We start from the raw sequence: 26,287 nt of genomic DNA, 5'->3' as shown, positions 1-26,287 counted from the left end.
ATCCCGTCGTCGCAGGAATCCTCCAGGAATCTGCCTGGGCGCTGGGCTGGCTGGGCACTGCATCGCTGCGCAACAGGAAAAATGGGTCGGTACCCACGAGCACAGACTTTTTTCAGCGCCGGGCTGCCGGCGCTGCGCCTCGCCCGCCGCCGATGTCAGACCGTACGACAGATGCTCTGTCGGCTTGTCGTCGCATGGCCGTGCCGTACCGTCGTGCCGTGCCGTACACTCTCGTTGCATGGGAGAGACGGCGACGGCGGCCATCAAGGGGAAAGGCCACTGACTGGCACAATGCATGGCAGCCGCAGACGAGTATCTCGTAGCGCGCCCCTCAAACTCGCGACGGGTAGTTTAGTGTCTCGGTTTGTTGCCGCCTGGCCGCTGGCTGTATGCACGGATAGTGTCGCTCGCTCGCTCGCTCCATCGGCGGCGCGCGTGTTGTTGACGCAGTTCGCACTGCTCGCGGCTCGTCCTCCTTGGTCGTCCTGTACGCGCCGCACCAACTCTCAAACTCGACCCTTTTCACACAATATCCTCCCTCTCGTCTTAACCCTTTACAACCTTTTATCTTCTACTCCTACTACTACTGCTACTAGCACAAACCCGCAACAATGTTCGACAACGGCCTCGACGTCGGTGTCGTCTTTCGCCACCCCACCCTCCTCGTCACTTTTGCCCTCGGCATCCCCGGATGGCTCGTCGCCTTCGCAGCGCAGTGTGCCCTCCAGGCTCGTGTCGGCAAGCTGCCCGATGATGGTACGTACCCTACCCACGCCTACCGCTGACACGCTCCAGTCCGAGCCGGCAACAACTCCACTGCTGCCGCCGCTGCTGCTGCCTTTTCTACTGTGTCTCCTGGCAACCTTGGAGCCGGCGTGCTCTGGTTCGCCATCTGGGTCCAGCTGTGAGTCGCCAGTCTGTGCAGCCCGCGCCGCCGCTGATAACTTCGCAGCTTCCTGATCATCGGCATTTTGTACGTGCACCCCACCGGCGCGACGGGCCGCCCCATACTAACCAGCACAGCCTTGCGTGTGCGTCCGACTGCATCGCGACCTACCGTCTCCAGATCTCGGTCTTTGCGGCCATCTCGCTCGTCTTTGCCGTTATCGGTGTCAACCAGCACATCTACAGCAAGGGCGAGGGGGCCGCCCTCGCCACCGCCGCCGGCTGGCTCATCCTCGCCATTGTCGACGTGAGTTTCGCACGCGTCATGCCGCCCCCCTCTAACACTGCAGATTCTGTGGCTCCTCCTCTTCACATCAGAGGAGGGCTCCCTCCTCTACCACGTGCTCAACGGTAACAGCGGCCTGTCGTGGGGCGGCCTCGCGCGCGGCCGCTCAGTTCGCACCTCGCACAACGAGGCCGGCGTGTACCAGTCCGAGTCGGCCGGTCTCCGCCACGGCGCTGCCGACCGCGGCATGAGCTCGCACGACATCCCCACCGGCAACGGCTACGGCATGGGCCCAACACTCGGAAGCGCGCCCAACGGCCTCAACGGCGTCGCTGGCGGCTACTCGTCTGCGCCTACAATGGACACGGTCGCGTCCAAAGCCAACGTCAACACGACGGCGTCGCGCGACGACTTTAGCGTCGTCGGCGGAAGCGTCGACAACGTCACATACAAGCACCGCGCAAAGGCAAACTACGCCTACACGGCGTCACCCGACGACCCGAACGAGGTCTCGTTCGCAAAGGGCGACATCCTGGACGTTGTCGACACGACAGGCAAGTGGTACCAGGTCCGGACGCCGAGCGGACAAGTCGGTGTAAGTGTTTCTCTTCTCTGCTTCTCGCTTCGCACCTCGGTAGCGGGTGCCTGCAAACGCCTGCTCACACGCATCCCAGATCGCCCCGTCCAACTACCTCTCTCTGCTTTGATCTGGCCACCGGCCGCAGCGCTCGTCGCAGCCATCACGCTAGACTTTAATGTACCAACGTGCCCGCAGAGTGGAGGAGTGTCAGCGCGCATGCGTACGCGACGACAGCGCGGCCGCGCGCCCATGTTACCCCGCGGTACACGGCGCACGGTGAGCAGGTGTACATGTCTTATGAGCCGCACGTCAGTTACGTCTACAACTCGTATAAATAGTCCAAATGCATGAACAGTGCCGATCGCAGCAGCAGCGTCTACTTCTTGCCCTTCTTCTTCTTCTTGTTCTTCTTCTTGGCCCCGCCTCCGCTCGTGCTCGGCGCATCGCCCGGTGTTGGCGACGCGGCGCGCGAGTTTGCTGCAGACGGCTGCGCCGACGAGTCGGTCACGGCCGCGGGTGTTGTGTCGGCTGGCGTGTCGGCGGCCGACGCGTCTTGCGCGTCGTCTGCGGGTGGTGGAGGTGGTGTTACATGATGTGACGCGTCGTCGGGTTGTTGTGAAGGAACAATGGAAGGTGTCTGTGACACGGGCTCAGGAACAGTGGCCGCTCCGCCCGTTTCAGCCACGGGCAAAACATCAACTGGTGCCGTGGCAGGTTCCCGCAAAGCTTGTTTGGACGCGTCCGTGGGGACTGCGTCGTCGCCATGCGTGGCGGCACCCGCACTGGCGACAGGGGCCGAAGACGTGGTTTCGGCAACATGCTCCTGTGGTGGTGTTGACTCCTCGCCCTTCTCCTCTGCGATCTTTGTCGTGTCGGCTGCGTCTACTGTTGTTGGTGCCGTTGCTGATGGTGCCTCGGATGCTGTTATCGTCGCTGTGGGGATAGCCTCTTTTGGTAATGTCTCCGTTGATAACTCTGGTGCGGGTGTTGGTGTCGTCGCATCGGCAGGGGGTGCTGGTTCGGGCTCATTCTCCGTCGCTGGTGCGGGTTCAGTCGGGGCGGGCTCTGTCTTCGATGGTGGCTCCTGCGCCACCTCGGTGACGGCCTCTGCTGCCTCCTCCGGGATTGGTGCTGCCTCCTCCGGGATTGGTGCTGCCTCCTCCGGGATGGGAACCGAATCCACTAGGACCGTCTTCTCAGACACGAGAGGCTCCGACTCCACGTCCACTGCGACGGGTGCCTCTTCCTTCATGACCTTCTCGGTTACGGCAAGGACCGAAAGCTTCTCTTCGACCTCCTCGACCTCGTCCACCGACGCGGGTTTCGCGGCAGAGCCGTTGGCCTCGGAGAGCTTGGGCTCGGCTAGTGACGATGGCGCCTCGGAGGCGGGCAAGGGTTCTGATTCTGCTGCTGGCGCTGGGGTTGCGGGTTGCGAGTCCTCCACCTTTTCTTCCAGAACAGCAGGCTCAGCAGGCTCAGCCACCTCCTCGGGCTCAGAGGCGACGACCTTCGCCTTGACCTCCTCCTCCTCGAGGATAAGGACAGGACTGGGTGATCCCGAGCCCGTCGGTGTCCTAGCGTGGCCATTCCCGGCCCCATTGGCACCCGTCTTGATCGCCAATGGCACCTTCTCGTCCGCCTGCTCATCGACCCATGCGGACAAGGCATCGAGAGACTGCTGGAGCTCTTTGGACGGCGACACGACATGTCCCTCGTTGTCGTACACGCCGCGGTTCAGCGCGTCGATGAGCAGCGGGACGACGACCTTGACCCATGTGTCGGCGAACGCTGAGCACACCCAGCGCGTCTCGCGCCGCTTGGCTGTCCGTGCCTCGGGCGTGAGTTGCGTCTCAGAGTTGCGGCGGATAAGATGCGCCCTTCCTCCTGATGAGCGGGTTGGTGACGTCGGGGCATCGCTCAGGTGATCGCCCAGAGCCGCCAGCTGCTGCACGTATTGTGTGATGGCCACAGTTGATATCCGCAGGGACGCGCCTTGCGTCGCTGCCAGGAGCGGGTGGAGGGAGAGTGGTGCCAGGAGGCGGAGCGAGTTGAGGGCGGAGAGGTGGCCGTTGACGAGAATGGCCAGGGGAGGGAAGCGGGCGAGGTCTGTGGGGAGGTGCTCAAACGTACCGTCCCACTTGACAAAGCCGAGGGGCGAGTCCGAGGCGAGCAGAGGCTGGAGGTACTCGTGTGCCATGAGCGTCTGGGACGGGTGCGCAGCAGCCTTTGCGCCTTGTGCCAGCGTGGCGGAGAGCGCACTGGTCGAGGCGTCGATCGTCTGCGAGAACGCATCCTGCACGGCCTCCGCAAACGGCTCGGTGATGAGCGCCGAGAAGTCGAGGCCGACGCGAGCAAACGCCAGTGAACAGTAGCCAAGCTGCACCAAAATCGACGAGAGCGATGCGCTGTCGTTTGACACCTTGGGCACCTGCTTGGCGACGAGATCGACGAGCTCTTGGACGCACTGGCCGACAAACGAAGCCAGCTGGGACGCCGCGATGCCCGAGCTCGCACTGACCGACTCGAGGAAGATTGCCGAAAACTGCGAGATGATGTCGAAGATGTGCTCGCGGAACAGGTCAACGTACTTGCGCACGTATCGAACCGGGTCTGGGCGGTCGCGATCGAGGCCAGCGAGATGCGTGCGGAAGTTGGACAACCGCGACATGAGGAACACGAGCCCGAGCTCTGTCTCGTCGACACTCCTCAACCGCCGGAGGTAGCTGACCGTCTTGACGAGCGCGGGGAGCTTGATGGGCTCGCGCAGAAGCGCGAGCAGCTGTACCAGCATGAGCTGGAGCACACCCTCGACCTCCTTGGCCACGTCCTGGACCAGCTCGATACCAGGGTACCGGGCGACGAGCTGCTCAGCATGTGCGCCGAGCTCGAGCGCCTCCTGGTAGTATCCGTTGCGCACGCAGGTGTCCATGAGCTGGGGGATTTCCAGCAGGTCGAACAGCTTGTCCTGGTGTTCCTGGACGAGCGCGGCCTTGGCGCGCGTGTTCTGCACGCCGCTCGTGCTCTTGACAAACGTCCGGCACTCCTCCTCGAGGGCGGGAACCGCATCGAGCAGGTTGCCGAGCGACTCGGAGAAGTCATCGAACGCGCTCGTGACGGCCGACGAGCACTTGTGCACCGAGATGAAGGTGGGGTACTCGCGGAAGCAGAGGTTTGTGAGCTCGCTCTCGACCGACGCGGCCTCGGCAGAGATGGCCGACGCCTCGGTGAGGATCGACTTGAGCGGGAGCGCGAGCAGCTCGTCGAGGTAGCTCGAGGCTGCGGGCGACGCCAGGTCGGGCGCCTGCGCGCGCCGCGACGACGCCGTCGCCTGGAGGAGGTCTGTGAGAGACGGAGCCGGCTCTGTCGCGGGTCAGCTGGTGCGGGCGGCACTGGCGGGCGTGCGGCTCACCTTCGGCCTCCTCCATGATGCTATGTGGAGATGTGGTGTGAGGGAAGGGTGGATGAATGCCGGATGGCTTGGCTGGCTGCCGGTGCGATTGATAGTGCGGCGGGTGTGAGGCAGGCTGCCAGGCGCGACGCATCGCTGGCAGCGAGCAGTGACGCTGGGTGTGAGGTGTGTAGGCACGCCATCACGTGGTGGTCAGGCGCCGAATGAGTAACGCACGCCTATGTTCCGTGCCTCAACCTCCACCGGTCTCCCCCACACCCATGCCCGTCCTCCCCGCTGCTCGGCGATGGACATCAACAATCCCACCACGACGCGCAGACGACGACAAGTGACTACCTCTTGACCATGTGTTGGGCCGCCAACGCTACCATCAGCACTATGCTTGAACGCCGCTGCGAGCCAGAGAACTGGAACAGCCTAACTAAGGTTGTCTCACTTAGGGCATTCCCGCTTCCGCAGTGCTAAGCATCCTACGCCTAACCGCACTTATCTTCGGCAACAACGGCGACCACAACGTCGGCGGTTCGGTGGTTTCCGAGAGTCTGCTACCTTTCCATGGACGATACTCTCCTGCTCTGTTGTACGACGGTCGCATTCCATGCCCAGCCTCCCTGGCGCTTACATCACAAACCAACAGTCATATGACTTCCATTTTGCTCTACAGGCTACATGTTTTCTACAGTCTCGGTGCTGCCCGCTTAGGCGTCGAGAATGAACTCGTCGTCGCGCTTGAAGGGGATGAGGTTGGGGATACAGCCAGGGATCTTGCCCTGCTTGCCGCCGAGGGCCCAGAGGATCCAGGCAGTGACGTTGGGGTCAACAGCCTGGGCAAGGTGGCCCGCAATGTCAGGAATCAGGCCGCACTGCTCCTGGATGACAATGTTGGTGACTGCGGGCTCCTCGCGGAGCAGGCCGCTGGTGTAGGGGATGACAATCTGGTCGAGGTTGGACACGATGGTCGTGTAGTCGACACCGGGGACGCTCACGCCTCCAGCCTGGAGGTCGGTGAGGAACTGCGAGGGGGGGAGGAACTCGTCGCAGCTGGCACAGACGGCACGGAGGGCGGGAGTGACGCCAGGGATGGTGCGGACAAGCGCGTTGACGCCGTACAGGGTCGAACCCTTGTAGTTGGCGCCAAAGCCAACAAAGTGGTTGACGACGTCCTTGCCGCCGTCAAACTTGATGTAGTAGGAGCCGACGGTCGTGCCCATCGAGTGGCCGACAATGTTGACCTTCTTGGCACCGGTGGCCGCGAGGACCTTCTGGACAATGCCCGCCACTTCCTTGGAGCTCGACCTCATCGACGCGAAGCCGAACCAAATCTGGTTGACCGACCCGTACTGCGGCGTGAACACGCAGTAGCCGTTTGCGGCGACGATGGGGGCCTTGGTGAACCAGTTCACTCCGCTGTTTGGTCAGCGATCGCGCGGGGGGTGGAGGGGGGGGGGCCTTGCTCCTCGCGGCTTCACCGTTCCAGTGGGCGGCTCCCTACAGTGGCACCCACTGTAGGCTGCTTCCGCCTTGCACTTACCTGGGGGCGCCGAGTCCGTGCAAAAAGATGACTGGGTCCTTGCCAGCCTGAGGCTTGCAGTTGTAGTCGTTGACGCCGGATGTGGCACGAGCGGCGATCTGAACCTCATCGACGGCCGGGGCGGCCATGACGGCGGTCGACGCCACAAGGGCGGATGCGATCCAGCTGAGGCGCATTGTAGTGACTCTTTGAGTGTCGGGAGAGCGCGAGGAGTCGGAAGAAGCTGAAGGGGTCGAGGCGGTTGTCGTTGCTGGGGAGAAGTTGACCGTCACCTCTTGTCGTTTTTAAGTACGATATTCATCCGACCTATTCGGGCATCGTCCTGCTGCAGAGTTCAGTTAGTACAGGATCTTGAGCATGGCAACTGTGGCAAGTGAAAGAGGAATGCGGCGACCGCATGGGCGGGATTCGGATCTGCGCACAATGTGGTAACTGCTCCAGGGATGCCATTGACGATCGGGGCGCCCCGTGGTATGGGACTCTACCCCACGCTGGAAAGGTGCCTTGGATCCCAGTTGGATTGATTATAGTGCGCCGACCGGCAATCACTTGTAGCTCGGGAGCTCGGTGGATTCATAGGTGACGGTGGTGGCGCTCGCCGCCACCGAGCCACCGAGCCACCGAGCCACCGAGCCACCGAGAAGTCCGCCGCCGTGAAGTCCGCCTCACTGGTCAGAGGCACTCGTTGTCGCCGCAACCATGAAGGTTAAGGTCGTTCGGCCATGTGCAGATGCCGCTCGCCAAGCCGCTGCCGTTGTCTCACTTCACGTTTCGCAAGGGCGGCAGAAGGCGGCAGCGCAAGGGTTTGAGATTGGTGGCCGCTCGTCTCCACTCCCGTCAACGATGTTCCGCAAGCCCCTTCTGTCCCTTCTGTCACTTCTGTCCGCTCCTAACTGCGTCACTCGGGTGGAATGCGTTCGAGTTCTTCCAGCCCCAGCTCAAGGCCCTGGACAATACGGTGAATGGGCCAATCGTTTAGCTCAGCTCCTACGTTAGGCGAGACCAAGCCAGCTGAGGTGAAAGGGCCTGTCAAAGGCGGTTATCGGTCAAGAAGCCGCACATGGGTCAATGTATTGCCTCCGGTGAATGAGTGTAGTGTTTGGTTCCGTCACCGGCTTCTGCCGTCCGAAGCCGACCCATCCCACGTCATTAATAATTGATAATGGTATCAAGAGGGCGAGGATTAATTACACGTATTCGCCATTTTGCCTTGTCAATGGGGCTACGCTAATTGGTGTTCTGGGCCGTCCAACCCGGCCGATTTGGATTTTGTCAACGGGCCCGGCCGAGTTTTGAGTCATGACGAACAGAACAACTCCTGGCAGCAGGCAGGCAGAGCAAAAGTCTGGTCTGAGGCTCCAGGTCGGGACGTCAGTGGTCAACCGCCGGCTACATCACTCATTGCAGACGTTTGCCCCATCACTCCTCCCTCTACGCATCTCTTCTCACACACGCCACCATGCTCAACCCCACCAAGGCGCTCTCCGGCGCCGCCGCAAGGCGCCACCTCTCGTCCTCGGCCACGGCCCACGCCGGCCTCAACCGCTACTCTGCAAAGATCACCCAGCCAAAGGCCCAGGGTGCCTCGCAGGTATGTCCCGGCGCACGGCCCACACTCGCTAACGGACCTAGGCCATGCTCTACGCTACCGAGGGCATTGACAACATTGAGGACCTTGCCAGGCCCATGGTCGGTGTCGCTTCCGTTTGGTGAGTCGAGAGAGAGCTCGCGTTTCGGGACGATATCAGGCGCTAACAGCCTCAACAGGTATGAGGGTAACCCGTGAGTCGTGCAGCTGCGACAGGCGCGTCAGACATTGTCTAACCTAGCCCAGATGCAACGCCCACATCCTCGGTCTCGGCCAGCGTGTCAAGAAGTCGCTCACCAAGGCCGGCATCACTGGCTACCAGTTCGGCACGGTCGGTGTTTCCGACGGTATCTCGATGGGCACTACCGGCAGTGAGTATCGAGCTCGAGGTCAGCGTCCCGTACTCACACTCCAGTGACCTACTCGCTCCAGTCGCGTGACCTCATCGCCGATCAGGTCGAGACTGCCGCCGGCGGCCACTGGCTCGACGGCATGGTCGTTATCCCCGGCTGTGACAAGAACATGCCCGGTACTCTGATCGCCCTTGGCCGCCTTAACCGCCCCGGACTCATGGTCTACGGTGGTACTATCCGTCCCGGACACTGCGGCGGTGGCACCACTGGCCGCCCCGTCGAGCAGGTCGACATTGTCTCCGCCTTCCAGGCCTACGGCCGCTACCTCCAGGAGGGCCAGACCCCCGAGGCTGAGGAGATCCGCTACGAGACTATCCGCAACGCCTGCCCCGGTGCCGGCGCCTGCGGTGGCATGTACACTGCCAACACCATGGCCTCGGCCACTGAGGCCCTCGGCATGGCCCTCCCCGGCTCGTCGTCGTTCCCCGCCGAGTACCCCGAGAAGCTCATGGAGTGCGACTCGGTCGGCAAGTACATGCTCAACCTCCTCGAGAAGAACATTCTCCCCCGCGACATCATGACCCGCGAGGCGTTTGAGAACGCCATGGTCCTCACCATGGCTCTTGGTGGCTCGACCAACGCCGTCCTGCACCTGATCGCCATCGCCAAGTCGGTTGGCATCGACCTCACCATTGACGACTTCCAGAGCGTCTCGGACCGCATCCCCTTCCTTGCCGACCTCAAGCCCTCGGGCAAGTACGTCATGGAGGACATCAACACCATCGGTGGCACCCCCTCGGTTATCCACTACCTCATCAAGGAGGGCCTCATGACCGGCGACCAGATGACCGTCACTGGCAAGACCCTCGGCGAGAACTGCGAGGAGTGGATGGCCACCCACGCCAAGCTCTGGGAGGGCCAGGAGATTATCCGCCCCATTAACGACCCCATCAAGGCCACTGGCCACATCCGTATCCTCAAGGGTAACCTCGCCCCCGGAGGCTCGGTCGCCAAGATCACCGGCAAGGAGGGTCTCCAGTTCACCGGCAAGGCCCGTGTCTTTGACGACGAGGACTCGTTTGTCAAGGCCGTCGAGTCTGGCTCCATCAAGAAGGGCCAGAAGACTGTTGTCATCCTCCGTTACCTCGGCCCCAAGGGTGGCCCCGGTATGCCCGAGATGCTCAAGCCTACCTCGCTCATCATGGGTGCCGGTCTCGGCTACGACGTTGCCTGTCTCACTGACGGCCGTTTCTCTGGTGGCTCGCACGGTTTCGTTATCGGTCACGTCGTCCCCGAGGCCCAGGTCGGTGGCCCCATCGCCCTCGTCCAGGACGGCGATGTCATTGCCATTGACGCCGAGGCCAACTCGATCTCGGTCGATGTCTCGGACGAGGAGCTTGCCCGCCGCAAGGAGAAGTGGGTTGCCCCTCCTCTCAAGGTTTCCAAGGGTACCCTCTACAAGTACGCCAAGCTGGTCTCGGACGCCAGCCACGGCTGTGTTACGGACCTGTAAGGTTGTACAACAGACACAAAAGGGTCAATATACCAGGCCTACCAAAGCATTAGTTAAGTAATACCCCATCTTCCGAAGGACAGAATGCATAGGAGCAGATAGCGGAAGGGTTGAGGAGTTGTGGTTGCAGAGTGATAAGCGGCAGAAACAATGACGTGGAAATGCCTCCAGTGGCAACGAATGGGTGGTGATGGATCGAGATGGAGGTTGACAAGTTGAAAGGTCATCGTCGCGACTTGGTGTTATTTGTTCTTTCTTCAGCATCTGACCAATCCACACCTCACCATGGGCGCGGACAAGGAGCTGTACAAGCTCGAGCTGCTCTCGCTCGTCACGCGAGTGCAGCAGGAGCTGTTCAACCACACCAAACTGCAGGACAAAAACCTCGCCGAGTTTGTCATTGCCGTGAGTAGCCCTTCGTCCTCGACCACGACCGGCATGCTGATGTTCCAGATGCACGAGCAAAGCAAGGGAGGATTCGAAGCGTTCACCAAGAAGCTGAACGACATCGGCGCCGACTTCCCCGACTCGTTCATCAAGAACCTCGACCGCTTGATCGTCACCATGCACCCCAAGTACAAGCGCAAGGCGGCGAAGGCCAAGGCCAAGGCCGAGGCTGGCAAGCCGCAGGCGGAGGGTGGGACCGGCGAAAAGTCTCTTCAGGCGCGCAAGTTCCCCGGTCTCAGCTTGCCTGATCAGGAGTGGATGCCCGAGGACAAGTACCTCGACGAGCGCGAGGGCAAGGACCACGAGGAGAAGCTGCCGGATTTCTCAATGGACAAGACGATGAGCCAGCTGCAGGATGCGGCGTCGCGACGCAACAGGCCTACAAGCGACGACTACATCGACGGCGAGCCATCCGCCAAGCGCTCGCGCTACGACGACCGCGGACGGGACGACCGTAACGGCCGGGGGCACGGCCGCGACTCGTACGACGACCGCAACGGCGACAGCGGCGGCGGTATCCGCGACAATGGATGGGCAGGGCGCGGAGGCCAGGCAGCGCCTTCGTACCGCGATGAACGGGCCGGTCCCAGCCGTGGACGGCCAGGCCTCGACGACAGGCCAGTGCTGTACAAGATCTACAACGGCACGGTTTCGAATGTCCGCGACTTTGGCGGCTTTGTGCTCCTCCAGGGTGTTGCTGGGCGTACAGAGGGCCTGGTCCACGTGTCCAACATTAGCGGCTCGCGTGTTGAGTCGGCATCGGACCTCCTCAGGCGGAACCAGCCCGTCAAGGTCAAGGTCATGTCTGTGGCTGGCGACAAGATCGGGCTGAGCATGAAGGACGTCAACCAGGAGACTGGTGAGGACATGTCGCCTCATCTCCGGATCAAGACACAGGAGGAGGTCGACGATGAGTTGAGAAGACACGCCGCACGTGTGGGGACGGGTGCGAACTCTGCGCCACTGCACTCGACACCACTATTGCACGTCGACGAGCGACGTGGTGGCTCGGCCAAGCGGTTGTCGAGCCCGGAGCGGTTCGAGATCAAGCAGCTTATTGCTAGTGGAGCTGTGAGCGCTTCCGACTACCCCGATCTGGACGACGACTACTCGATGACGGCGGGCGACAACGGCATCGACGAGGATATCGACATCGAGGTGCACGAGAAGGAGCCGGCCTTCCTTGCTGGCCAGACGAGGATCACTCTCGACATCTCGCCAATCAAGATTATCAAGGCGCCTGACGGATCGATGAACCGTGCTGCTCTGGCAGGTGGCCAGCTTGCCAAGGAGCGCGCCGACATGCGACGAATGGAGGCCAATGATCAGGCCGACTCGGAGGCACGCAACGTCAACCAGCCATGGCTTGACCCTATGGCGCAGCAGAGCGACAAGCAGTTCGCGTCGGATCTCCGCGGCAACCTCATGAACAAGAAGACCCAGGAGACGCCTGCTTGGAAGGCGGCCAACAAGTCGATGACGTTTGGTCGCATCACGAGCTTGAGCATTCAGGAGCAGCGAAAGAGCTTGCCCATCTACAAGCTGAGGGACCAGCTCGTCAAGGCTGTTCGCGAGAACCAGATTCTCGTCGTTGTCGGAGACACTGGCTCGGGAAAGACGACCCAGATGGCCCAGTATCTGGCCGAGGAGGGCCTGCTCGAGCGCGGCAAGCTCGGCTGTACCCAGCCGCGTAAGGTTGCCGCTGTGTCGGTTGCCAAGCGTGTGTCGGAGGAGGTGGGCTGTCGCCTTGGTGGCGAGGTCGGCTACAACGTCCGTTTCGAGGACGTGACCAGCCCGGAGACCAGGATCAAGTTCATGACGGACGGTATGCTGCTCCGTGAGCTGCTCATCGACCCGGATGCCTCAAAGTACTCGGTCATCATGCTCGACGAGGCGCACGAGCGTACGATCGCCACCGACGTGCTGTTCGGTCTCATGAAGAAGGCGTGCAAGCGCCGTCCGGACCTCAAGCTGATCTGTACGTCGGCCACGCTCGACGCCGAGAAGTTTGCCACCTACTTCTGGGGCTGCCCGATCTTCACCATCCCCGGTCGTACCTTCCCCGTCGAGATCCTGTACACCAAGGACCCCGAGCCCGACTACCTCGAGGCGTCGCTCATCACGATCCTGCAGATCCATCTCATGGAGCCTCCAGGCGACATTCTTCTGTTCTTGACAGGACAAGAAGAAATCGACACCGCATGCGAGGTGCTGTTCGAACGAGTAAAGGCGCTGGGACCACAAGTGCCCGACCTCATCATCCTGCCCGTCTACGCCGCCCTTCCGTCCGAGATGCAGTCCAAGATCTTCGACCCGCCACCCCCGGGTGCACGAAAGTGTGTCATTGCCACCAACATTGCCGAGACGAGTATCACCATCGACGGTATCTACTACGTTATCGACCCAGGATTCTCCAAGCAGAACGCCTACGACCCCAAGCTCGGCATGGACTCGCTCATTGTCACTCCTATCTCTCAGGCACAAGCCCGCCAGCGCTCTGGCCGTGCTGGTCGTACCGGCCCTGGCAAGTGCTACCGCCTATACACAGAGCTCGCGTACCGCAACGAAATGCTGGCCAACCCCATCCCCGAAATCCAGCGTACCAACTTGGCGTCGACGATTCTGACACTCAAGGCGATGGGCATCAACGACCTGATCAACTTTGACTTCATGGACCCGCCACCAGCAGCCACCATGTTGACTGCACTGGAGCAGTTGTACGCCCTCGGTGCGCTCGACGACGAGGGTCTCCTCACGCGTGTCGGACGCAAGATGGCCGACTTCCCGCTCGACCCCATGCTGTGCAAGATGCTCATCAAATCGGTCGACTACGGATGCTCCGAGGAAGCCCTCACGATCGTCGCCATGCTCCAAGCCGGTGGACAGGTGTTCTACCGGCCAAAGGACAAGCAGTCGCAGGCCGACGCCAAGAAGGCCAAGTTCCACCAGCCCGAGGGTGACCTGCTCACCCTCATGGCCGTGTACAACGGCTGGAAGGCGTCCAAGTTCAGCAACCCGTGGTGTTTCGAGAACTTTATCCACACGCGTGCCGTCAAGACTGCGCAGAATGTGCGCAAGCAGCTCGTCGGCATCATGGAGCGATACAAGCACGAGCTTGTGTCGTGTGGCACAAACTACAACCGTGTGCGCATGGCCATCTGCTCTGGCTTCTTCCGCAACGCGGCCAAGAAGGACCCGGTCGAGGGCTATAAGACGCTGGTCGAGGGCACGCCCGTCAGCATCCACCCGTCGAGCGCCATCTTCCAGCGGCCGCCAGAGTGGTGCATCTACTACGAACTGGTGCTCACGGCCAAGGAGTACATGCACCAGGTGACGGTGATTGAGCCCAAGTGGCTGTCTGAGGTCGCGCCGACATTCTTCAAGGTGGCCGACCTGAACAAGATCAGCAAGCGCAAAAAGCAGGAGAAGATTGAGCCCCTGTTCGACCGGTTCGCCGAGGACAAGGACTCGTGGCGTCTGTCCAAGCAGAAGCGCGCGACGCGGTCGTCGCAGACGTTTGGATAGGGTGTATAGTGTTGTTTCAGTATGGCATGGGGCGTGGCGCATGGATTGTGTTGCATGGTTGTGGCTGTTGATGGTATCGTTGCGCGTCGGTCTCTTGTGGCAACGGTCAGCATCTTACATGTCGAGCCGTGTGCCTGGCCATTTTGCTCCCGTTTCACCACTCACGCCCTCAACCCTCCAACCACCTCCGAGCCAGTTCAAACCGGCGTCTCCTCCACCCAGACCACCAGCAAACGACCATGTCCCTCAAGCAGCTGCCCAAGGCCGTCAAGGAGCTCCGCGTGCACCTGTGCCAGACTTCGCCCGCGTCCGCCGGCGTGAGGTGAGTGGTGTGGGGGGGTGCGAGCGCGAGCTGGCTCCTGCTCTCTCCCTCCTCTCCTGTGCTGGTCGCGAGGTCGCCGTCGCCCCGCCTGGCTGGGAAGCAGGCGGCACCCGTATGATCACACGGGGCCAGCGCACGCGGCCAGGCCGCCGCGCGCCACCCCAATCCCAGCCCCGGAACCCCGCTCACACCCCAGGCAATGGATCTCGGCGTCCTACCCCGCCCTCAAGGCGTCCAACCCCGACGTCAAGGTGCTCATCCGCGAGGCGCAGGGCGTGTCCCCGCGCGCCTTTGTGCGCTTTGGTGAGTGGGGGTGGGGGGGAGTGGTCGTGGGCGCCAGCTGACATGTGCTTCTCGTTCAATCTCGCCTTTGCCTCGCCGTCGACCTGGTCTGCCTTCGCCCGTTTCCGTCCCTCACCTCGCCCTCTCCCCCCTCGCCCTCCCCTTGCCTCCCCCTCCCACTCCCGCTCCCTCGCCCATGCCCCCGCTCGCTGCGCTCGCGTCTTCAGAGCGCGGAGTCGAGTCGCAGACCGGCCTCGACAACTTCTCGGCCAACGACGTCAGCGCCGCGCTTGCCAAGCTCGCCGGCCAGTAGAGAAACGATATGCACGCGTGGTTGGGTGGGGTGGGGGGCGTGGGCGTGGGCGTGAGGGTGGGCGTGGGCGTGAGGGTGGGCGTGAGGGGGAGTGCATGGAAGAGTGCATGGAAGCGAGGGGCATTCGAGAGGGTGGTGGCTCAGCTGTTGGGCGCCTTGTTGTGGAACCGCGGTCATGGAGTGCTGCCTATCCTCGTTTCGTCAAGAGATCAGCTCCTCTGGCGCAGTGTAGTGCTCTCCGCCGGCCGCGGTCATGTCCTGGCGCTCAAGGCTAGCAAGATCCGCAACACCACTGCGGCCGCTGCAAGCCCCCGCCACGACAGATTATACATCACAATCGCTCGCGCGAAATGAATACGAGCCGGCGCGCTGCAGTCGAGGCAATGCCCTCGCCAGCGCTGCGCTGTTGCCGCGGCCACTCGGCCGCCTGTCGCCCAGGTGCCGAGCCCGCAGGCTGCTTCGCAGCCCACGGCCCGCCTACAAGTCATACTCGTCCGAGTCCGAGTCGTCGCGCTTGCGCTGGATCGTGATGCCCGAGCCGAGGGTGCGGCTGCGCGCCGACGTCTGCTGCGGCGCCTGGGGCTTGGGCGCGGCCTGGTTCGAGACCTGGGGTGTGAGTGGTGTAGGTTATGGGTTGCAGCGCGGTGAGGCGAGGGGACAGCGAGCGGCGAGAAGCAGCTGGCGGCGGACGGCCGACGGCCGATCGCCACTCCACTCGCTGCTGCCTCACGACGCCTTTCCCCCCGCTCGCCACTCGCCGCTCGCTGCGCTCGCTCGCACACTCACCTGCTCGAGCAGCCCCTTCAACGCGTCGTCCGACACCTGCCCACGGATCTGCCCCTGCTGGCCCATGCGCACGAGGAGCGCCTCGACCTGCGCCGCGAGCTGCGGGCGGGTGAGGGCTATCCGGGAGACTGGGGCGGCGTCAGCGGACAGCACGGCCACGCTGGGGGCGACTCACGGCGCTCGCGCGCGGCAGGCTCGAGCATGGCCTGGATCATGCTGCGCTTCATCTCCTCCTGCTGGGCGGCGCGGGCGCGGCGCTCCTCGTCGTCCTGGCCGCCGTTGCCGCCGCCGTTGCCGCCGTTGCCGCCCTGCGCGCCGGACGGGGGCTGGGCCGGGCGCATGCCTGCTGGGAGCTGGAAGGACATGGTGGTGTGAGTGAGTGGGTGGGTGTGACAGCAGTAAGGCCTTGGGATGTCTGGGTTGAGCGACGACGACGGACGGCGGGCGCTTCACGTGACTGGAATGTTCGTTTGATGCGTGTCGCGGGGCTCCAATCAGACGAGTCGAGCGACCACCAACTCGTCGCTGCCTGCCTGCCCACTCCCTCTCCCCCTCGCCCCCCTCCATCCTCGTCGATCCATTCCACTCACAACCACTCGACATCCCACAAACCAAACCTACTCTTATCCACATCCTACCCACCTCGACACTAAGCGACACACGCACAATGTCGTCGCCAGAAGCCACCGGCGCCCCCGCAAAGGAGCGCGGCCCCGTCGAGGAGCTCATTTCCAGGCGTCTCAAGCCGCTCAACAAGAAGATTGTGCGTGCGCACCCCCGTTCTACCTAACGCCCAGGTCCGCTTTCGCGGGTACGCCGACAAGCCGGCCGACACCCTAAACGCCGACCAGGTCGCGGGCCTCGCGGCGCTCCCACAGCTCGAGGCCGCCAGCCGCGAGCTCGAGGAGCTCTCGCGCCAGGTGGAGGACGCCGAGCTCGTCGCGGCCGCCAAGACGCGCGAGCTGCGCGAGGCCGCCGAGCGCGATCTCGAGGCCCGCGTCGCCGACCGCGTGCGCGACCACACCCTGTCGATCGCGTCCCAGGTCGCCCTCTTCCTCCAGCTCCACTCACTCCTCCACCCGGCCAGGCCAAACGACCACACCAACCTGACCTTTGCGCCCCTCACCCTGCCCTATGCGCTCCAGGACCAGGTGCTCGCGACCGACATTCTCCGCGTCGGCCGCATGTACGACGACCTGCTGGCGGGCGGCCAGTCCGGCCACGACGTGCTGTCCGGCCTCATTGCGCCGCGCACAGGCCTCGACGACGACGAAGGTGCGTCGGTGCCAGCGACCCTGCTAACCACGTTCTAGATGACCGCGTTCGCAGCCTTCTCCTGCTTCTCGGCGAGCCGGGCGAGCAGACTGACCCGACCGAGGTCGGCAGCACCGGCGTCGAGGCGGCCGAGTCGACCCGCGACTACGCTTCCGAGATCCTTTCCGACGACGTCGACGTCGAGTTTGACCCCCACCGCACCCCCCAGGTCCACGCTCGCACCTTTGACTTTGGCGAGCCCGCCGTCGTCGCACCGCACCTCGCCAACTTCTCGCGCGGTGCTGCGCTCAACTTCCTGCAGGAGGACGAGCTCGAGGTTGTCACGCAGGAGGTGCACGTCGAGTACGAGGTCGTCGAGCCCATTGAGCGCGAGGAGATGGACGAGCCCGCCGAGTCGCTCGCCACGACGCCCACCGCCACCTCGACGCCGTTCACGCCCCTCGACTGGACCGCCGAGGACGAGACGACCGACGACCACGAGGCGGCCGAGCAGCTCCGCGCCGCGTTCGCCGGCGCCGACGGCGTGACTGTCATCACGCAGCAGATTGAGACGGTTACCGTGACCGAGGTTACGGCCGGAGCCTCCGGCACGGCGTCCCCGGCGCCCAACGGCGAGAAGAAGAAGCAGAACCGCAAGCCGTCGCAGCGCAAGCCGCAGAACGGCGACGGCAAGAAGAGGGAGAAGGCCGAGAAGGGTGACAAGCCCGAGAAGTCGGACAAGGCCGGCAACAAGGACGGCGAGGGATCGCAGCCGCGCAAGGAGCGCACGCAGGGCAAGGGCCGGCCGCGCCAGCCCAAGGAGCAGGCACAGGCGCAGGCGCAGGGTGGTGACCAGGCCGTCGACAGCGACGGGTTCGAGACGGTGCGCCGCAGCGTGTCGACTGCTCGCGGACGCGGCGGCGCGGCGCGCGGTGCCCGTGGCGGTGGACGTGGCGGCGCGCAGGGTGGCCGTGAGTTGCCGAGTGTTGGACCATACTGACGCCCAGAGCCCCGCACCAACGGCCAGGCCAAGGACGGCCAGCCCCGCGCGCGCAACAACGACAAGGCGAACGGCAAGCCCGCCGAGGCCAAGGATGGCGCGGCGGCCGCGGCGCCAAAACCCAAGCCGAGCATTTACAAGACCCAGCAGCCCTCGGGGCCGACGAGCGCGCCCATTTTCTAAGACGTAGAAGTGACAAGGAAGCAGTAGCAGCAGTAGTAGTATATCCTCGCAATTGGCCGTGTGGCCAGGTCATCCTCGACATCATGCATGGCTTTATCGCCAGATTGTAGGCCAGGGACAGGGCTCGCAGTCCGTCGGACAGCATCAGCACATCATGCATGGCCAACTAACGCCTGGCGTTTGGACAAGGAACTGGTACAACGGCGTGATACAGGCAACGGTTTTGGACGTCGGGCGTCATAAAATACAAGTGGTAGACAGGTAACCAGTGTTCAAAGGGAAGCAGAGTTCGTGGGTCGGGTCGTGGGACATGGGTGACTAGAGCCCAAGTGACTGTCCAGCGGCGGGTGGCTAGCTGCGCTCATCGCGCTTGTTGGCGGCGATGTGGGCCGCCTCGAGGGCAGCCACGCCGTACACGTTTCTAACGTGGTCAAAGTGGTTTTGGGCGCCGGGGGTGTTGGAGAGGGGGGCCAGGCCCTCAGCCTCAAAGTTGGACACGCCGCCCGCGGCCATGAAGTTGGCGACGGCGAGCTCGGCGAGCATGTCGTCGATGGTCGGCGTGTCGGCCGGGCCCTGCTGGCGGAACATGGGAAGCGTCGCCGAGTCGGCGCGCTTGGGGGACGGGTCGGGCGTCAGGTCGGGCGTGAGGGCGTCAAAGTCGAGGTCGAGGTCGAGATCGAACGCGGCAGAGTCGAACACGAACGCGTCCGAGGCAGGGGACGACGGGTTGGACGGGGTGCGCGACGCAGCGGGCGGCGCGAGGCGGGCCGAGCCGGCCGTCGCGAGCGGGCGTAACGACGACGTCGCGCCGGGGCGGCCGGTACGCGGCGCAATGGCGAGCGGGCGGGTGGTGGTGATGCCCGAGGGGGGACGCGAGATCGTGGCTGGGCGGCTCGAGGCCGTCGAAGCGGGGCGCGACACCAAAGGGCGACTCGTGGTCGCCGTCGTCGCGACCGACGCCGGGCGCGTGGTACGCATCGAAGTCGGGGCTGCCACACCGGACCGGGGAGCTGCCGACGCAGGGCGCGTCGTACGGATCGAGGGGACGGGCGCCCGCGCGCCGAGGGGACGCACCGGGGGCTTGGCCGCGGCCCGGGGCTTACGGAAGAGGTCATCCTCCAGCTCGCCGTCGTCAACCAGCGCGACGTGCATAAACTCAACGTCCTCGAGCTCGGGCGGCGGGCTTGGCAGCGGGGCGTAGAACATGGGACGCATCGTACCGAGTGCCTTCATCGAAGCGACAGGATCCGGGATACTCTCGGCCCACTCGGGCACATAGGGCATGTCCTTGGCGGTGGGCATCGCGTACTCGTCCTCGCCATAGTACTCGAGGATCTCGGCCAGCTGCGCGCCCTCGACGTCGGCCTCGAGAATGCTGTCGAGGGACACCTCCTGGTCCCACTGGTGGTTCTTGTGGAACGACATGTCTGGGGTGCCGGGACCGGCGGACGCAAGTGACAGGCGCGAGCGCGAGCGGCGACGCGTACGCTGCGCCGACGGCAGAGGAACAGGGGACGGCCCGATCGGCTCGCCGCGCGCCGGTGCAGGCGTGCGGAGCGTGTTCTGGCGCTGGGGTGCCGGCGTGCGATGCGCGCGCTGGGGCTGCGGCGCGGGGGCAGGCGTCTTGGTCACCTGGAACAGACGCTTCGGTTCTGGGTCTGTCAGCGCGTACCAGGCCCGCGTACACACCAATCTCCTCGATGGGCGCGCTTCCGCTGCCTTTGGGGGCCAGGACGTTGCGCTCGACCGTCTTGCCGCCGAGGATGCGGCTCGGGCCCGCCGTGCCGGGCTTGAAGGGCGCGCCGCCGCCGCCGAGCGGGGCGCGCATGGGCGTCTTGGCGGGCAGGTGGACGCCGGCATTCTCCTTGTCACGGCCGACTGGGCCGCGGCGTGCCGTTGCTGGCGGGCGGGCGAGATGGGGTGCTGGTGCGTGCGCGAACATGCTGAGTTGCACGAGCAGGCGGCAAGCAGGCGACGTCGGCGGCAGCAGCAGGCAGCTAGCTACTCGCGATGGAGTGGAAAGAAGAGACGTGACCCGTCGGAGTGAGCAACAAGAGAGATAGGATGCGGGTTATGGCAATGTTTTGGTCGAGCGTCCCGGTGGGCGAGCGTAAAGGCATGTCTGATGGGACAGTGCTGGTGGGCGGCGACTATGACGATTCAAAGTCAACCGCGTGTAGAGTGCCACAACCGGCATTTGATTTTAGTGCAGACATGCAGGGCCATTTCGCCGCAACTGTGGAGGGGGGGGTTTGGTCCCGCTCTCACAAGCTCTCACCCAGCGTAGCAGTCTCCCTGCCAGCCAACGGAGCCAGCTCAGCCAGCCAGCGTCGAGCACGCAGTCAGTCGGTCAGCCAGCCAGCCAGGCCCGCTGCGACGGCCAGCCGGCACCACACCCACCGAACCTCCAGCGACCAACTCGACATCCAAAGCCTGCCTCGTGTTATCTTATCCCACCTTCTACTCAGCAAAACCGGGCTTCAGGTGAGCACAACAGCTCCATCACTAGGGCTGCAGCACCTCGCGCAACCCCCCAGCCTAGCCACAGTCGCTGACCAGCTCTCCTCTTTGCTCACCATCGACATCGGCTACTACGTTACCCCCTTCGACCGGCTTCTTTTACACCTTCAACATTCCATTCATCATCGCTCGCGACTGCGCTTGCGACGGCAAACGACAACTGGCGTGCGCGACGAATCACAACCTGGCCGGCTGTTTCCCATCACTCGCTGCGTTCCGCTGGCTTGTCCCATTCACGACACCTCCACCCCGCCCCAACTTTGTCTCACCAGTCCTCACACATCATCATGGACAAGGAGAAGATCGCCAAGCTCCAGGCTCAGGTCCGCATCGGTGCGTACTGGTCGGATGAGGGAAGGAGAAGCTGGCGGTGCCGGAGACGAGTCGGGCGGACGAAAGGAGTCGGGGGAAGGAAGGCGAGCCGGCGGTGGTCGACTCTGAAATCACTGGCCTGTGCACACGACCAAAAAGTCGACTGTCACCGGCTTGGTGCGACAAGGGCGAGGCGCGAGGCGCGCAAGCCTCTGGCCCGCCGGCACTGTTGTTTGTCGCAATCGAGGCGTCCAAGCCGCGTATCTGTCGCTGACGTGCTTGTTCCTTTCGTCATTTCGACGACCCTTCCACATCGTGCGCTATACAGGTGGCAAGGGTACTCCCCGCCGCAAGGTCGTCAAGAAGTCGGTGACTGCCTCGCAGGGTGACGACCGCAAGCTCCAGGCCGCTCTCAAGAAGCTTGGTGTCCAGCCCATCACTGGTGTTGAGGAGGTCAACATGTTCAAGGAGGACGGCAACGTGCTCCACTTCGGCGCCCCCAAGGGTGAGTAGGGCTTTGGATGCTGCACAGCTGGAAACTAAGACACCCAGTCGCCGTCCACGCTGCGCTCCCCTCGAACACCCTCGCCATCTACGGCCAGGGCCAGACCAAGGAGCTCACCGAGCTTGTCCCCGGCATCCTCAACCAGCTCGGCCCCGACTCGCTTGCCAACCTCCGCCGCCTGGCCGAGTCATACCAGAGCCTTACTGCCCGCCAGGCTGCTACCACTGGCGAGAAGAAGGAGGGCGAGGTCGGCGGTGACGACGACGAGATCCCCGACCTGGTGGAGAACTTTGACGAGGCCGAGAAGAAGGACGACGTTGCGGCTGACCAGCTCGACTAAGCTGGTGCGCCGTGCGTTTGCTTAGATGCAGAGGAGATTTGGGGCGCCGAGGCACATGGCGCCAGGAGATCAAGCGCATTGTACAAAGCACGCATGAAGCTTTGCAGCAGCAGCGATCGGCGAGTCGAGCGCGCAGCGCGAGGCGAGCCGTATGTGGCGGCGGGCGTGGGCGGGCTGGCTGACGTGATGTTGTGAGACTGCGACAGCAGAGAAGTGTCAGGACATGTACGACCACCTGCAAGCTACCTCGAGGCGCAGCACATGCTCGCCCGCTCGCCCCAGTGCACCACGCCCACAATGCCGAGTCCGCATGATGCTATGATACAACAGTCTACTTGCCCTTGGCCCCCTTCTTCCCCCCCGCCGCCGCCGCGCGCTCCGCCTCGCGGTCGGCCTCCTTGCGCGCCTTGATCTCGCGGTACTGTGCGATGACGCGCTCGCGCTCGATCTCCATGAGGCGCGCCTGGCCCGCGTTAAGCGGGGTGCGGGACGCCGAGCTCGCGGCCCACGCCGACGTGCCGCCCCCCGCGCCGGCCTTGACGGCCGCGCGCATGCGGGGCAGCGAGGGAGGGGCCTGCGCGACGTCGTTGAGGCGCTTGCGGGCCGGCGCGGCGGCGAACTCGACCGCCGGGCGGTTGGGCTTGAGCTCCTCGGCGTCGTCGTCGGCCTTCTTCCCGCTCGCGGCCGCGGCAGCAGCCTCACGCCGCGCCTTCTTGGCCGCCTTGGCGTCGCGCACCGCCTGCCCCTTGGCCGACTCGGCCGCCTTGATGGCCGCGCTGACGCCGCCCCTCATCGCCGCCTCCACGCGCCGGTTGTACTCGCCCAGCGTTTCGTGCTCGCCGATCTTGGGCTGCTCGGCCTTCTTCTTTGGCGCGGGCTTGGAGTCGTCGTCGCCGCGCTTGCGCTTGCGCACCTCGCCCGTGTCCTCGCTGTTGGTGCCGCCGCGCGCGCGCCACGCAGCCTGCACTTTCGCCGCGTTGAAGATGCGCATCGCGCCCTTGGGCGTGTCGTCGCGCGCCGAGGCCGACGGCGCAAGGTTGAAGCCCCTGGTGGTTAGCTTTGCGCGGGGGTGGGACCCACTTGGCCGCGCGCTCGGCGTCGCGCACGGATTTCTTCGCGCCTGCCGTCAGCGCGTTCCGCGGCGGCGCTTACGCTTGTGCCCCATCGCTCTTTGTGGAGTGTTGTTGTCGAGCCAAGAGTTGTGGCCACCCAGTTGTTGAAATCTCGGGATCAATGCAGGCTAAGCTGGAAAATATTCGGCCATGACGGGTGGAGGTCGCCGGAAAGTTGGTCGCGAGCTGTCAACATTGAGTCTGAAGCCACTCTCCATCGCAGCAGCATGTCGTTCAAGTTCTCCTTCGACATTGTGGGTGCAGCGTGCTTCCCCGCTGACGCCAGGACGACGAGGACGACACCGTCGTCGTGCCGGCCGCGGTCGAGGCCGCCGCGTCCTCCTCGACCCCGCGCGCGCCCCCGCAGCCGTGCAAGCGCATCTCCCTGCCCGACCTGGTACGCCGCGAGCCCGGTCCCCAACTAACGCCCAGCTGTCGACGCTGCCAGAAAACTTCTCGTACTCGCCCCTCGCGCACCCGCTCGGCGGCGCCCCGCTCCTCCGGCGCGACCTGTACGACGCGCGCTTCCAGCTCGCGCAGGGCGAGGACGCGGCGGCGTCAACGAGCGAGGAGTACGTCGACGCCGACACCGACCTCATCCCCGGCACGTATGAGGGCGGGCTCAAGAGCTGGGAGGGGGGTGTGGACCTTGTTGAAGTGCTCGCGCGCGGCCTGGGCGGGAAGGGCAAGCGCACGGCCGAGGCGGAGGAGGCCGACGTCGGCGCGTGGGTGCAGGGCGCGCGCGTACTCGAGGTGGGTTGGGAATGCCGCGCACAGGAGAATGGTGGAGCTGACGCCGAGCAGATTGGCTGCGGCACAGGCCTCCCATCGGCCTACCTCCTCCGCTCGCTCCTCGCCGCGGCGCCGAGCTCCGCCCGCACAACCCTCCACCTCCAGGACTACAACCTGCCCGTGCTCTCGCTCGTGACCCTACCCAACCTCGTGCTCGCTGCGCTGCCGTTCCTGCCTGCGTCGGCGCGCGCGGCAGCTGAGACGGCGGCGGACGAGGATGAAGAGGACGAGGACGAGGCCCCACGCCGGCCGTTCGACGCGGCCCGTGCCGGCACACTCGACGTCACGCCCGCGCTCGTGTCGGCGTTCACCGCGCTGCTCGAGGAGCACGGCATCGACCTCGTGTTCACGTACGGCGACTGGTCGGGAATGGCGGTCGAGCTTGCACACGAGGACAAGTACAAGCTCGTGCTGACTGCCGAGACGATCTACGCCGAGGAGAGCGTCGGCCCGCTGATTGACGTGCTCCGTGCGGCTGTGGCGCCGGCACCAGCGCCCAAGGCACAGGCGCTCGAGGACTCGCTCGAGGCGCTGAGCGTCGGCGACTGGAGCAAGGAGCCGCTCGTGGCCTCTGACCCCGTCGTGCTCGTCGCTGCAAAGGTGGGTGATGGGTAGCGCTGCCACTGACTGACTCCAGGTGCTCTACTTTGGCGTCGGCGGCGGGCTGGACAGCTTTGTGGCACGCGTCGAGGGGCTTGGCGGCTGGACCACGCGCGTGCACGACTGGGTGCGCGGCGTGGGCCGGGCCGTCGTGCGCATTGGGTGGTAGGTGCACTGTAATACAAGCACGGGGCGAGCAACGCAAGCAGCAATCTCCCTGATCGATATGTAACAAAGTAATCATACCGCGTGCCAGCGTTTCAGCTAGCAGCGAGGTGCGAGGTGTGCGGCGGCGTGCTGGCTGCCCGCCCGCGAACGGATCGGAATTAACACGAGGGGGTATGGGCTCGGTGCAGGAGGCTCGCTGCACGATCTCTCGACATGCCAGGGCTGCTGACGCAATAACGTAGCCAACCCGTCCATTTGGAGCCGGGTGGGCGTCTGGTGGGCGGTGACATCCCGGAAGCCGGACAACGTAAGCAACAAGGTTTGACCGGAGTAGACGCAGGTGACGAGAGTGTGGGCAGCCGAGCTGCGGCCGGCGGGCGAGGACGCGAGGGCCCTAGAATCGGCGTGTGGGTGTGGTGTAGTGCGGTGTGTGCGGTGTGTGCGGTGTGTTGGAAGGCTACCACACCGCCTCGACTCAGGCCCGCGAACAGCCGGCGAACAACAGAACATGGATGCATGCCGCAGGTGCACAGGTGAGTGGCCTAGGGGACGCGGCGGGATGTGCGTCTCTTGGCCACACTAGCGGGCGCCACGCGGGGCGACGGGCTCTGTGGCAACGACAGCGGGGCGGCGCTGGCTCGCCGTCTGTTTCAGGTGGATCACTCAGGCGCCGTGTGGCCATGTTCGGGGGTGGGGCTGGGGAAGGGGACTGGGGCGAGGACGAGGGGAAGGGTTGGCGGACGGGCTTTGAGCTGGCTATAGGCTGAGGCTGCGACCGAGTGACCCTTTGCAGCCACGGGGCGACCCTCGAAATAGAATGCAGAAGAGCACGCCCCAAGGCACTGCGACCTGACGAGACGAGCAGCAGCAGGCAGCTTGAGCAGTGGCCGTAGAGGGTAGCGTTGGCTGGCTGACTCTCCGACCGACCGTGGACCCGGAATGGTTACGTCCAGGCCAGGTCCGTCGTCACTGCCCGGTGCGGTGACGCAGAAATTCTCCGCCGCAGTGAGCCTGGCGCGGTGCCTGCGAGCACGGGCTGGGGGCCGAGCCTGAGCCGCAGGGGCGAGCAGAGCTCGGCAGCGGCATGCAGTAGCAGGCAAGTCGAGTCACAGGCGGGGCGGGGAGGAGCACGCGTCGAGGCTGCTGCCTGCTGCTTGCTCGACTTTTCCATGCAGCGATGCTGACGCGGACGACGACGAGGCGAGCGAGATGCCGAGGGCGAGGCGAGGGGCAGCGACAAGTGGTCCGGTCGGGCCATGAGGAAGACTTGTGCCTTGCCAGGGCGGCATGGTTCGGCCAAGGGACAAGGCACCGCGCTGCGCCAACTGCCACCTGGCAGCGACCTGGCTGGCCACCAAGCGACAAACATTTTCTCACCATGTGGTGTCTCTAACCAGACAAGGTTTGCGCGACACAGGGGGAGAGTAGGTTTGAGGCCAAGGGGAGTAGTAGTAGTCGGATGGAGCATGCAGTCAGCCAGAGTCGTCAGAGGCAGAGTCAGAGGCAGAGTCAGAGTCAGATTGGCCCCCCTCAGCCCTGCCAAACAAAAGTCTTGTGGCCAGGGCCGGTTGCACAGACGCCTCGCCGATCCCTTTTGCTGCAGCCAGGCAGGCAGTCAGTCATCCCCCTCCCCTCCCCTCCCCCTCCCCCCCGCCGTCTCCATCACAACACTACCTCGTCC

At 64.2% G+C, this 26,287-nt stretch overlaps 12 protein-coding genes across 12 annotated transcripts; 7 read left to right on the top strand and 5 right to left on the bottom strand.

The window, feature by feature from the left end:
• Positions 1–611: 611 nt before the first annotated feature.
• SHO1 (Transmembrane osmosensor) lies at positions 612–1,878 on the top strand (the record flags this gene model as incomplete). Its single annotated transcript, XM_069352679.1, has 6 exons — positions 612–756; positions 796–904; positions 953–973; positions 1,024–1,192; positions 1,236–1,766; positions 1,846–1,878. 6 exons carry the CDS (start codon positions 612–614, stop codon positions 1,876–1,878), a joined length of 1,008 nt encoding a protein of 335 aa, XP_069210097.1.
• A 245-nt stretch (positions 1,879–2,123) lies between these two features.
• On the bottom strand, positions 2,124–5,176 carry Q8F55_004155 (uncharacterized protein; the record flags this gene model as incomplete). The annotated part of the gene is made up of 2 exons (XM_069352678.1): positions 2,124–5,111; positions 5,161–5,176. 2 exons carry the CDS (start codon positions 5,174–5,176, stop codon positions 2,128–2,130), a joined length of 3,000 nt encoding a protein of 999 aa, XP_069210096.1. The 3' UTR covers positions 2,124–2,127.
• A 682-nt stretch (positions 5,177–5,858) lies between these two features.
• On the bottom strand, positions 5,859–6,867 carry Q8F55_004154 (uncharacterized protein; the record flags this gene model as incomplete). The annotated part of the gene is made up of 2 exons (XM_069352677.1): positions 5,859–6,567; positions 6,692–6,867. The coding sequence occupies 2 exons, from the start codon at positions 6,865–6,867 to the stop codon at positions 5,859–5,861; spliced, it is 885 nt and encodes a 294-aa protein (XP_069210095.1).
• Positions 6,868–8,150: 1,283 nt separating this feature from the next.
• On the top strand, positions 8,151–10,145 carry ILV3 (dihydroxy-acid dehydratase ilv3; the record flags this gene model as incomplete). The annotated part of the gene is made up of 5 exons (XM_069352676.1): positions 8,151–8,282; positions 8,324–8,400; positions 8,459–8,473; positions 8,526–8,650; positions 8,695–10,145. 5 exons carry the CDS (start codon positions 8,151–8,153, stop codon positions 10,143–10,145), a joined length of 1,800 nt encoding a protein of 599 aa, XP_069210094.1.
• A 285-nt stretch (positions 10,146–10,430) lies between these two features.
• On the top strand, positions 10,431–14,117 carry PRP22 (DEAH-box ATP-dependent RNA helicase prp22; the record flags this gene model as incomplete). Its single annotated transcript, XM_069352675.1, has 2 exons — positions 10,431–10,550; positions 10,599–14,117. The coding sequence occupies 2 exons, from the start codon at positions 10,431–10,433 to the stop codon at positions 14,115–14,117; spliced, it is 3,639 nt and encodes a 1,212-aa protein (XP_069210093.1).
• A 239-nt stretch (positions 14,118–14,356) lies between these two features.
• Positions 14,357–15,034, top strand: Q8F55_004151 (uncharacterized protein; the record flags this gene model as incomplete). Its single annotated transcript, XM_069352674.1, has 3 exons — positions 14,357–14,439; positions 14,636–14,742; positions 14,949–15,034. The coding sequence occupies 3 exons, from the start codon at positions 14,357–14,359 to the stop codon at positions 15,032–15,034; spliced, it is 276 nt and encodes a 91-aa protein (XP_069210092.1).
• Positions 15,035–15,511: 477 nt separating this feature from the next.
• Q8F55_004150 (uncharacterized protein) lies at positions 15,512–16,192 on the bottom strand (the record flags this gene model as incomplete). The annotated part of the gene is made up of 3 exons (XM_069352673.1): positions 15,996–16,192; positions 15,821–15,948; positions 15,512–15,640 (listed from the first exon to the last, which is right to left on the bottom strand). Exons 1-3 carry the CDS (start codon positions 16,183–16,185, stop codon positions 15,512–15,514), a joined length of 447 nt encoding a protein of 148 aa, XP_069210091.1. The 5' UTR covers positions 16,186–16,192.
• A 295-nt stretch (positions 16,193–16,487) lies between these two features.
• Positions 16,488–18,257, top strand: Q8F55_004149 (uncharacterized protein; the record flags this gene model as incomplete). Its single annotated transcript, XM_069352672.1, has 4 exons — positions 16,488–16,583; positions 16,618–17,095; positions 17,134–18,045; positions 18,082–18,257. 4 exons carry the CDS (start codon positions 16,488–16,490, stop codon positions 18,255–18,257), a joined length of 1,662 nt encoding a protein of 553 aa, XP_069210090.1.
• A 351-nt stretch (positions 18,258–18,608) lies between these two features.
• Q8F55_004148 (uncharacterized protein) lies at positions 18,609–20,199 on the bottom strand (the record flags this gene model as incomplete). The annotated part of the gene is made up of 2 exons (XM_069352671.1): positions 18,609–19,909; positions 19,947–20,199. 2 exons carry the CDS (start codon positions 20,197–20,199, stop codon positions 18,609–18,611), a joined length of 1,554 nt encoding a protein of 517 aa, XP_069210089.1.
• Positions 20,200–20,267: 68 nt separating this feature from the next.
• Positions 20,268–21,934, top strand: EGD1 (Nascent polypeptide-associated complex subunit beta; the record flags this gene model as incomplete). The annotated part of the gene is made up of 5 exons (XM_069352670.1): positions 20,268–20,287; positions 20,726–20,741; positions 21,050–21,110; positions 21,418–21,594; positions 21,642–21,934. The coding sequence occupies 5 exons, from the start codon at positions 20,268–20,270 to the stop codon at positions 21,932–21,934; spliced, it is 567 nt and encodes a 188-aa protein (XP_069210088.1).
• A 331-nt stretch (positions 21,935–22,265) lies between these two features.
• On the bottom strand, positions 22,266–23,099 carry Q8F55_004146 (uncharacterized protein; the record flags this gene model as incomplete). The annotated part of the gene is made up of 3 exons (XM_069352669.1): positions 22,266–22,980; positions 23,015–23,054; positions 23,087–23,099. The coding sequence occupies 3 exons, from the start codon at positions 23,097–23,099 to the stop codon at positions 22,266–22,268; spliced, it is 768 nt and encodes a 255-aa protein (XP_069210087.1).
• Positions 23,100–23,273: 174 nt separating this feature from the next.
• On the top strand, positions 23,274–24,607 carry Q8F55_004145 (uncharacterized protein; the record flags this gene model as incomplete). The annotated part of the gene is made up of 5 exons (XM_069352668.1): positions 23,274–23,300; positions 23,333–23,443; positions 23,479–23,799; positions 23,851–24,438; positions 24,476–24,607. The coding sequence occupies 5 exons, from the start codon at positions 23,274–23,276 to the stop codon at positions 24,605–24,607; spliced, it is 1,179 nt and encodes a 392-aa protein (XP_069210086.1).
• Between the last annotated feature and the right edge of the window lie 1,680 nt (positions 24,608–26,287).

This window comes from Vanrija albida (assembly GCF_041260175.1).
Source record: "Vanrija albida strain AlHP1 chromosome Unknown contig_3, whole genome shotgun sequence".
Lineage (NCBI taxonomy): Eukaryota > Fungi > Basidiomycota > Tremellomycetes > Trichosporonales > Trichosporonaceae > Vanrija > Vanrija albida.
This window is presented reverse-complemented; position numbering and strand designations above follow the sequence as displayed.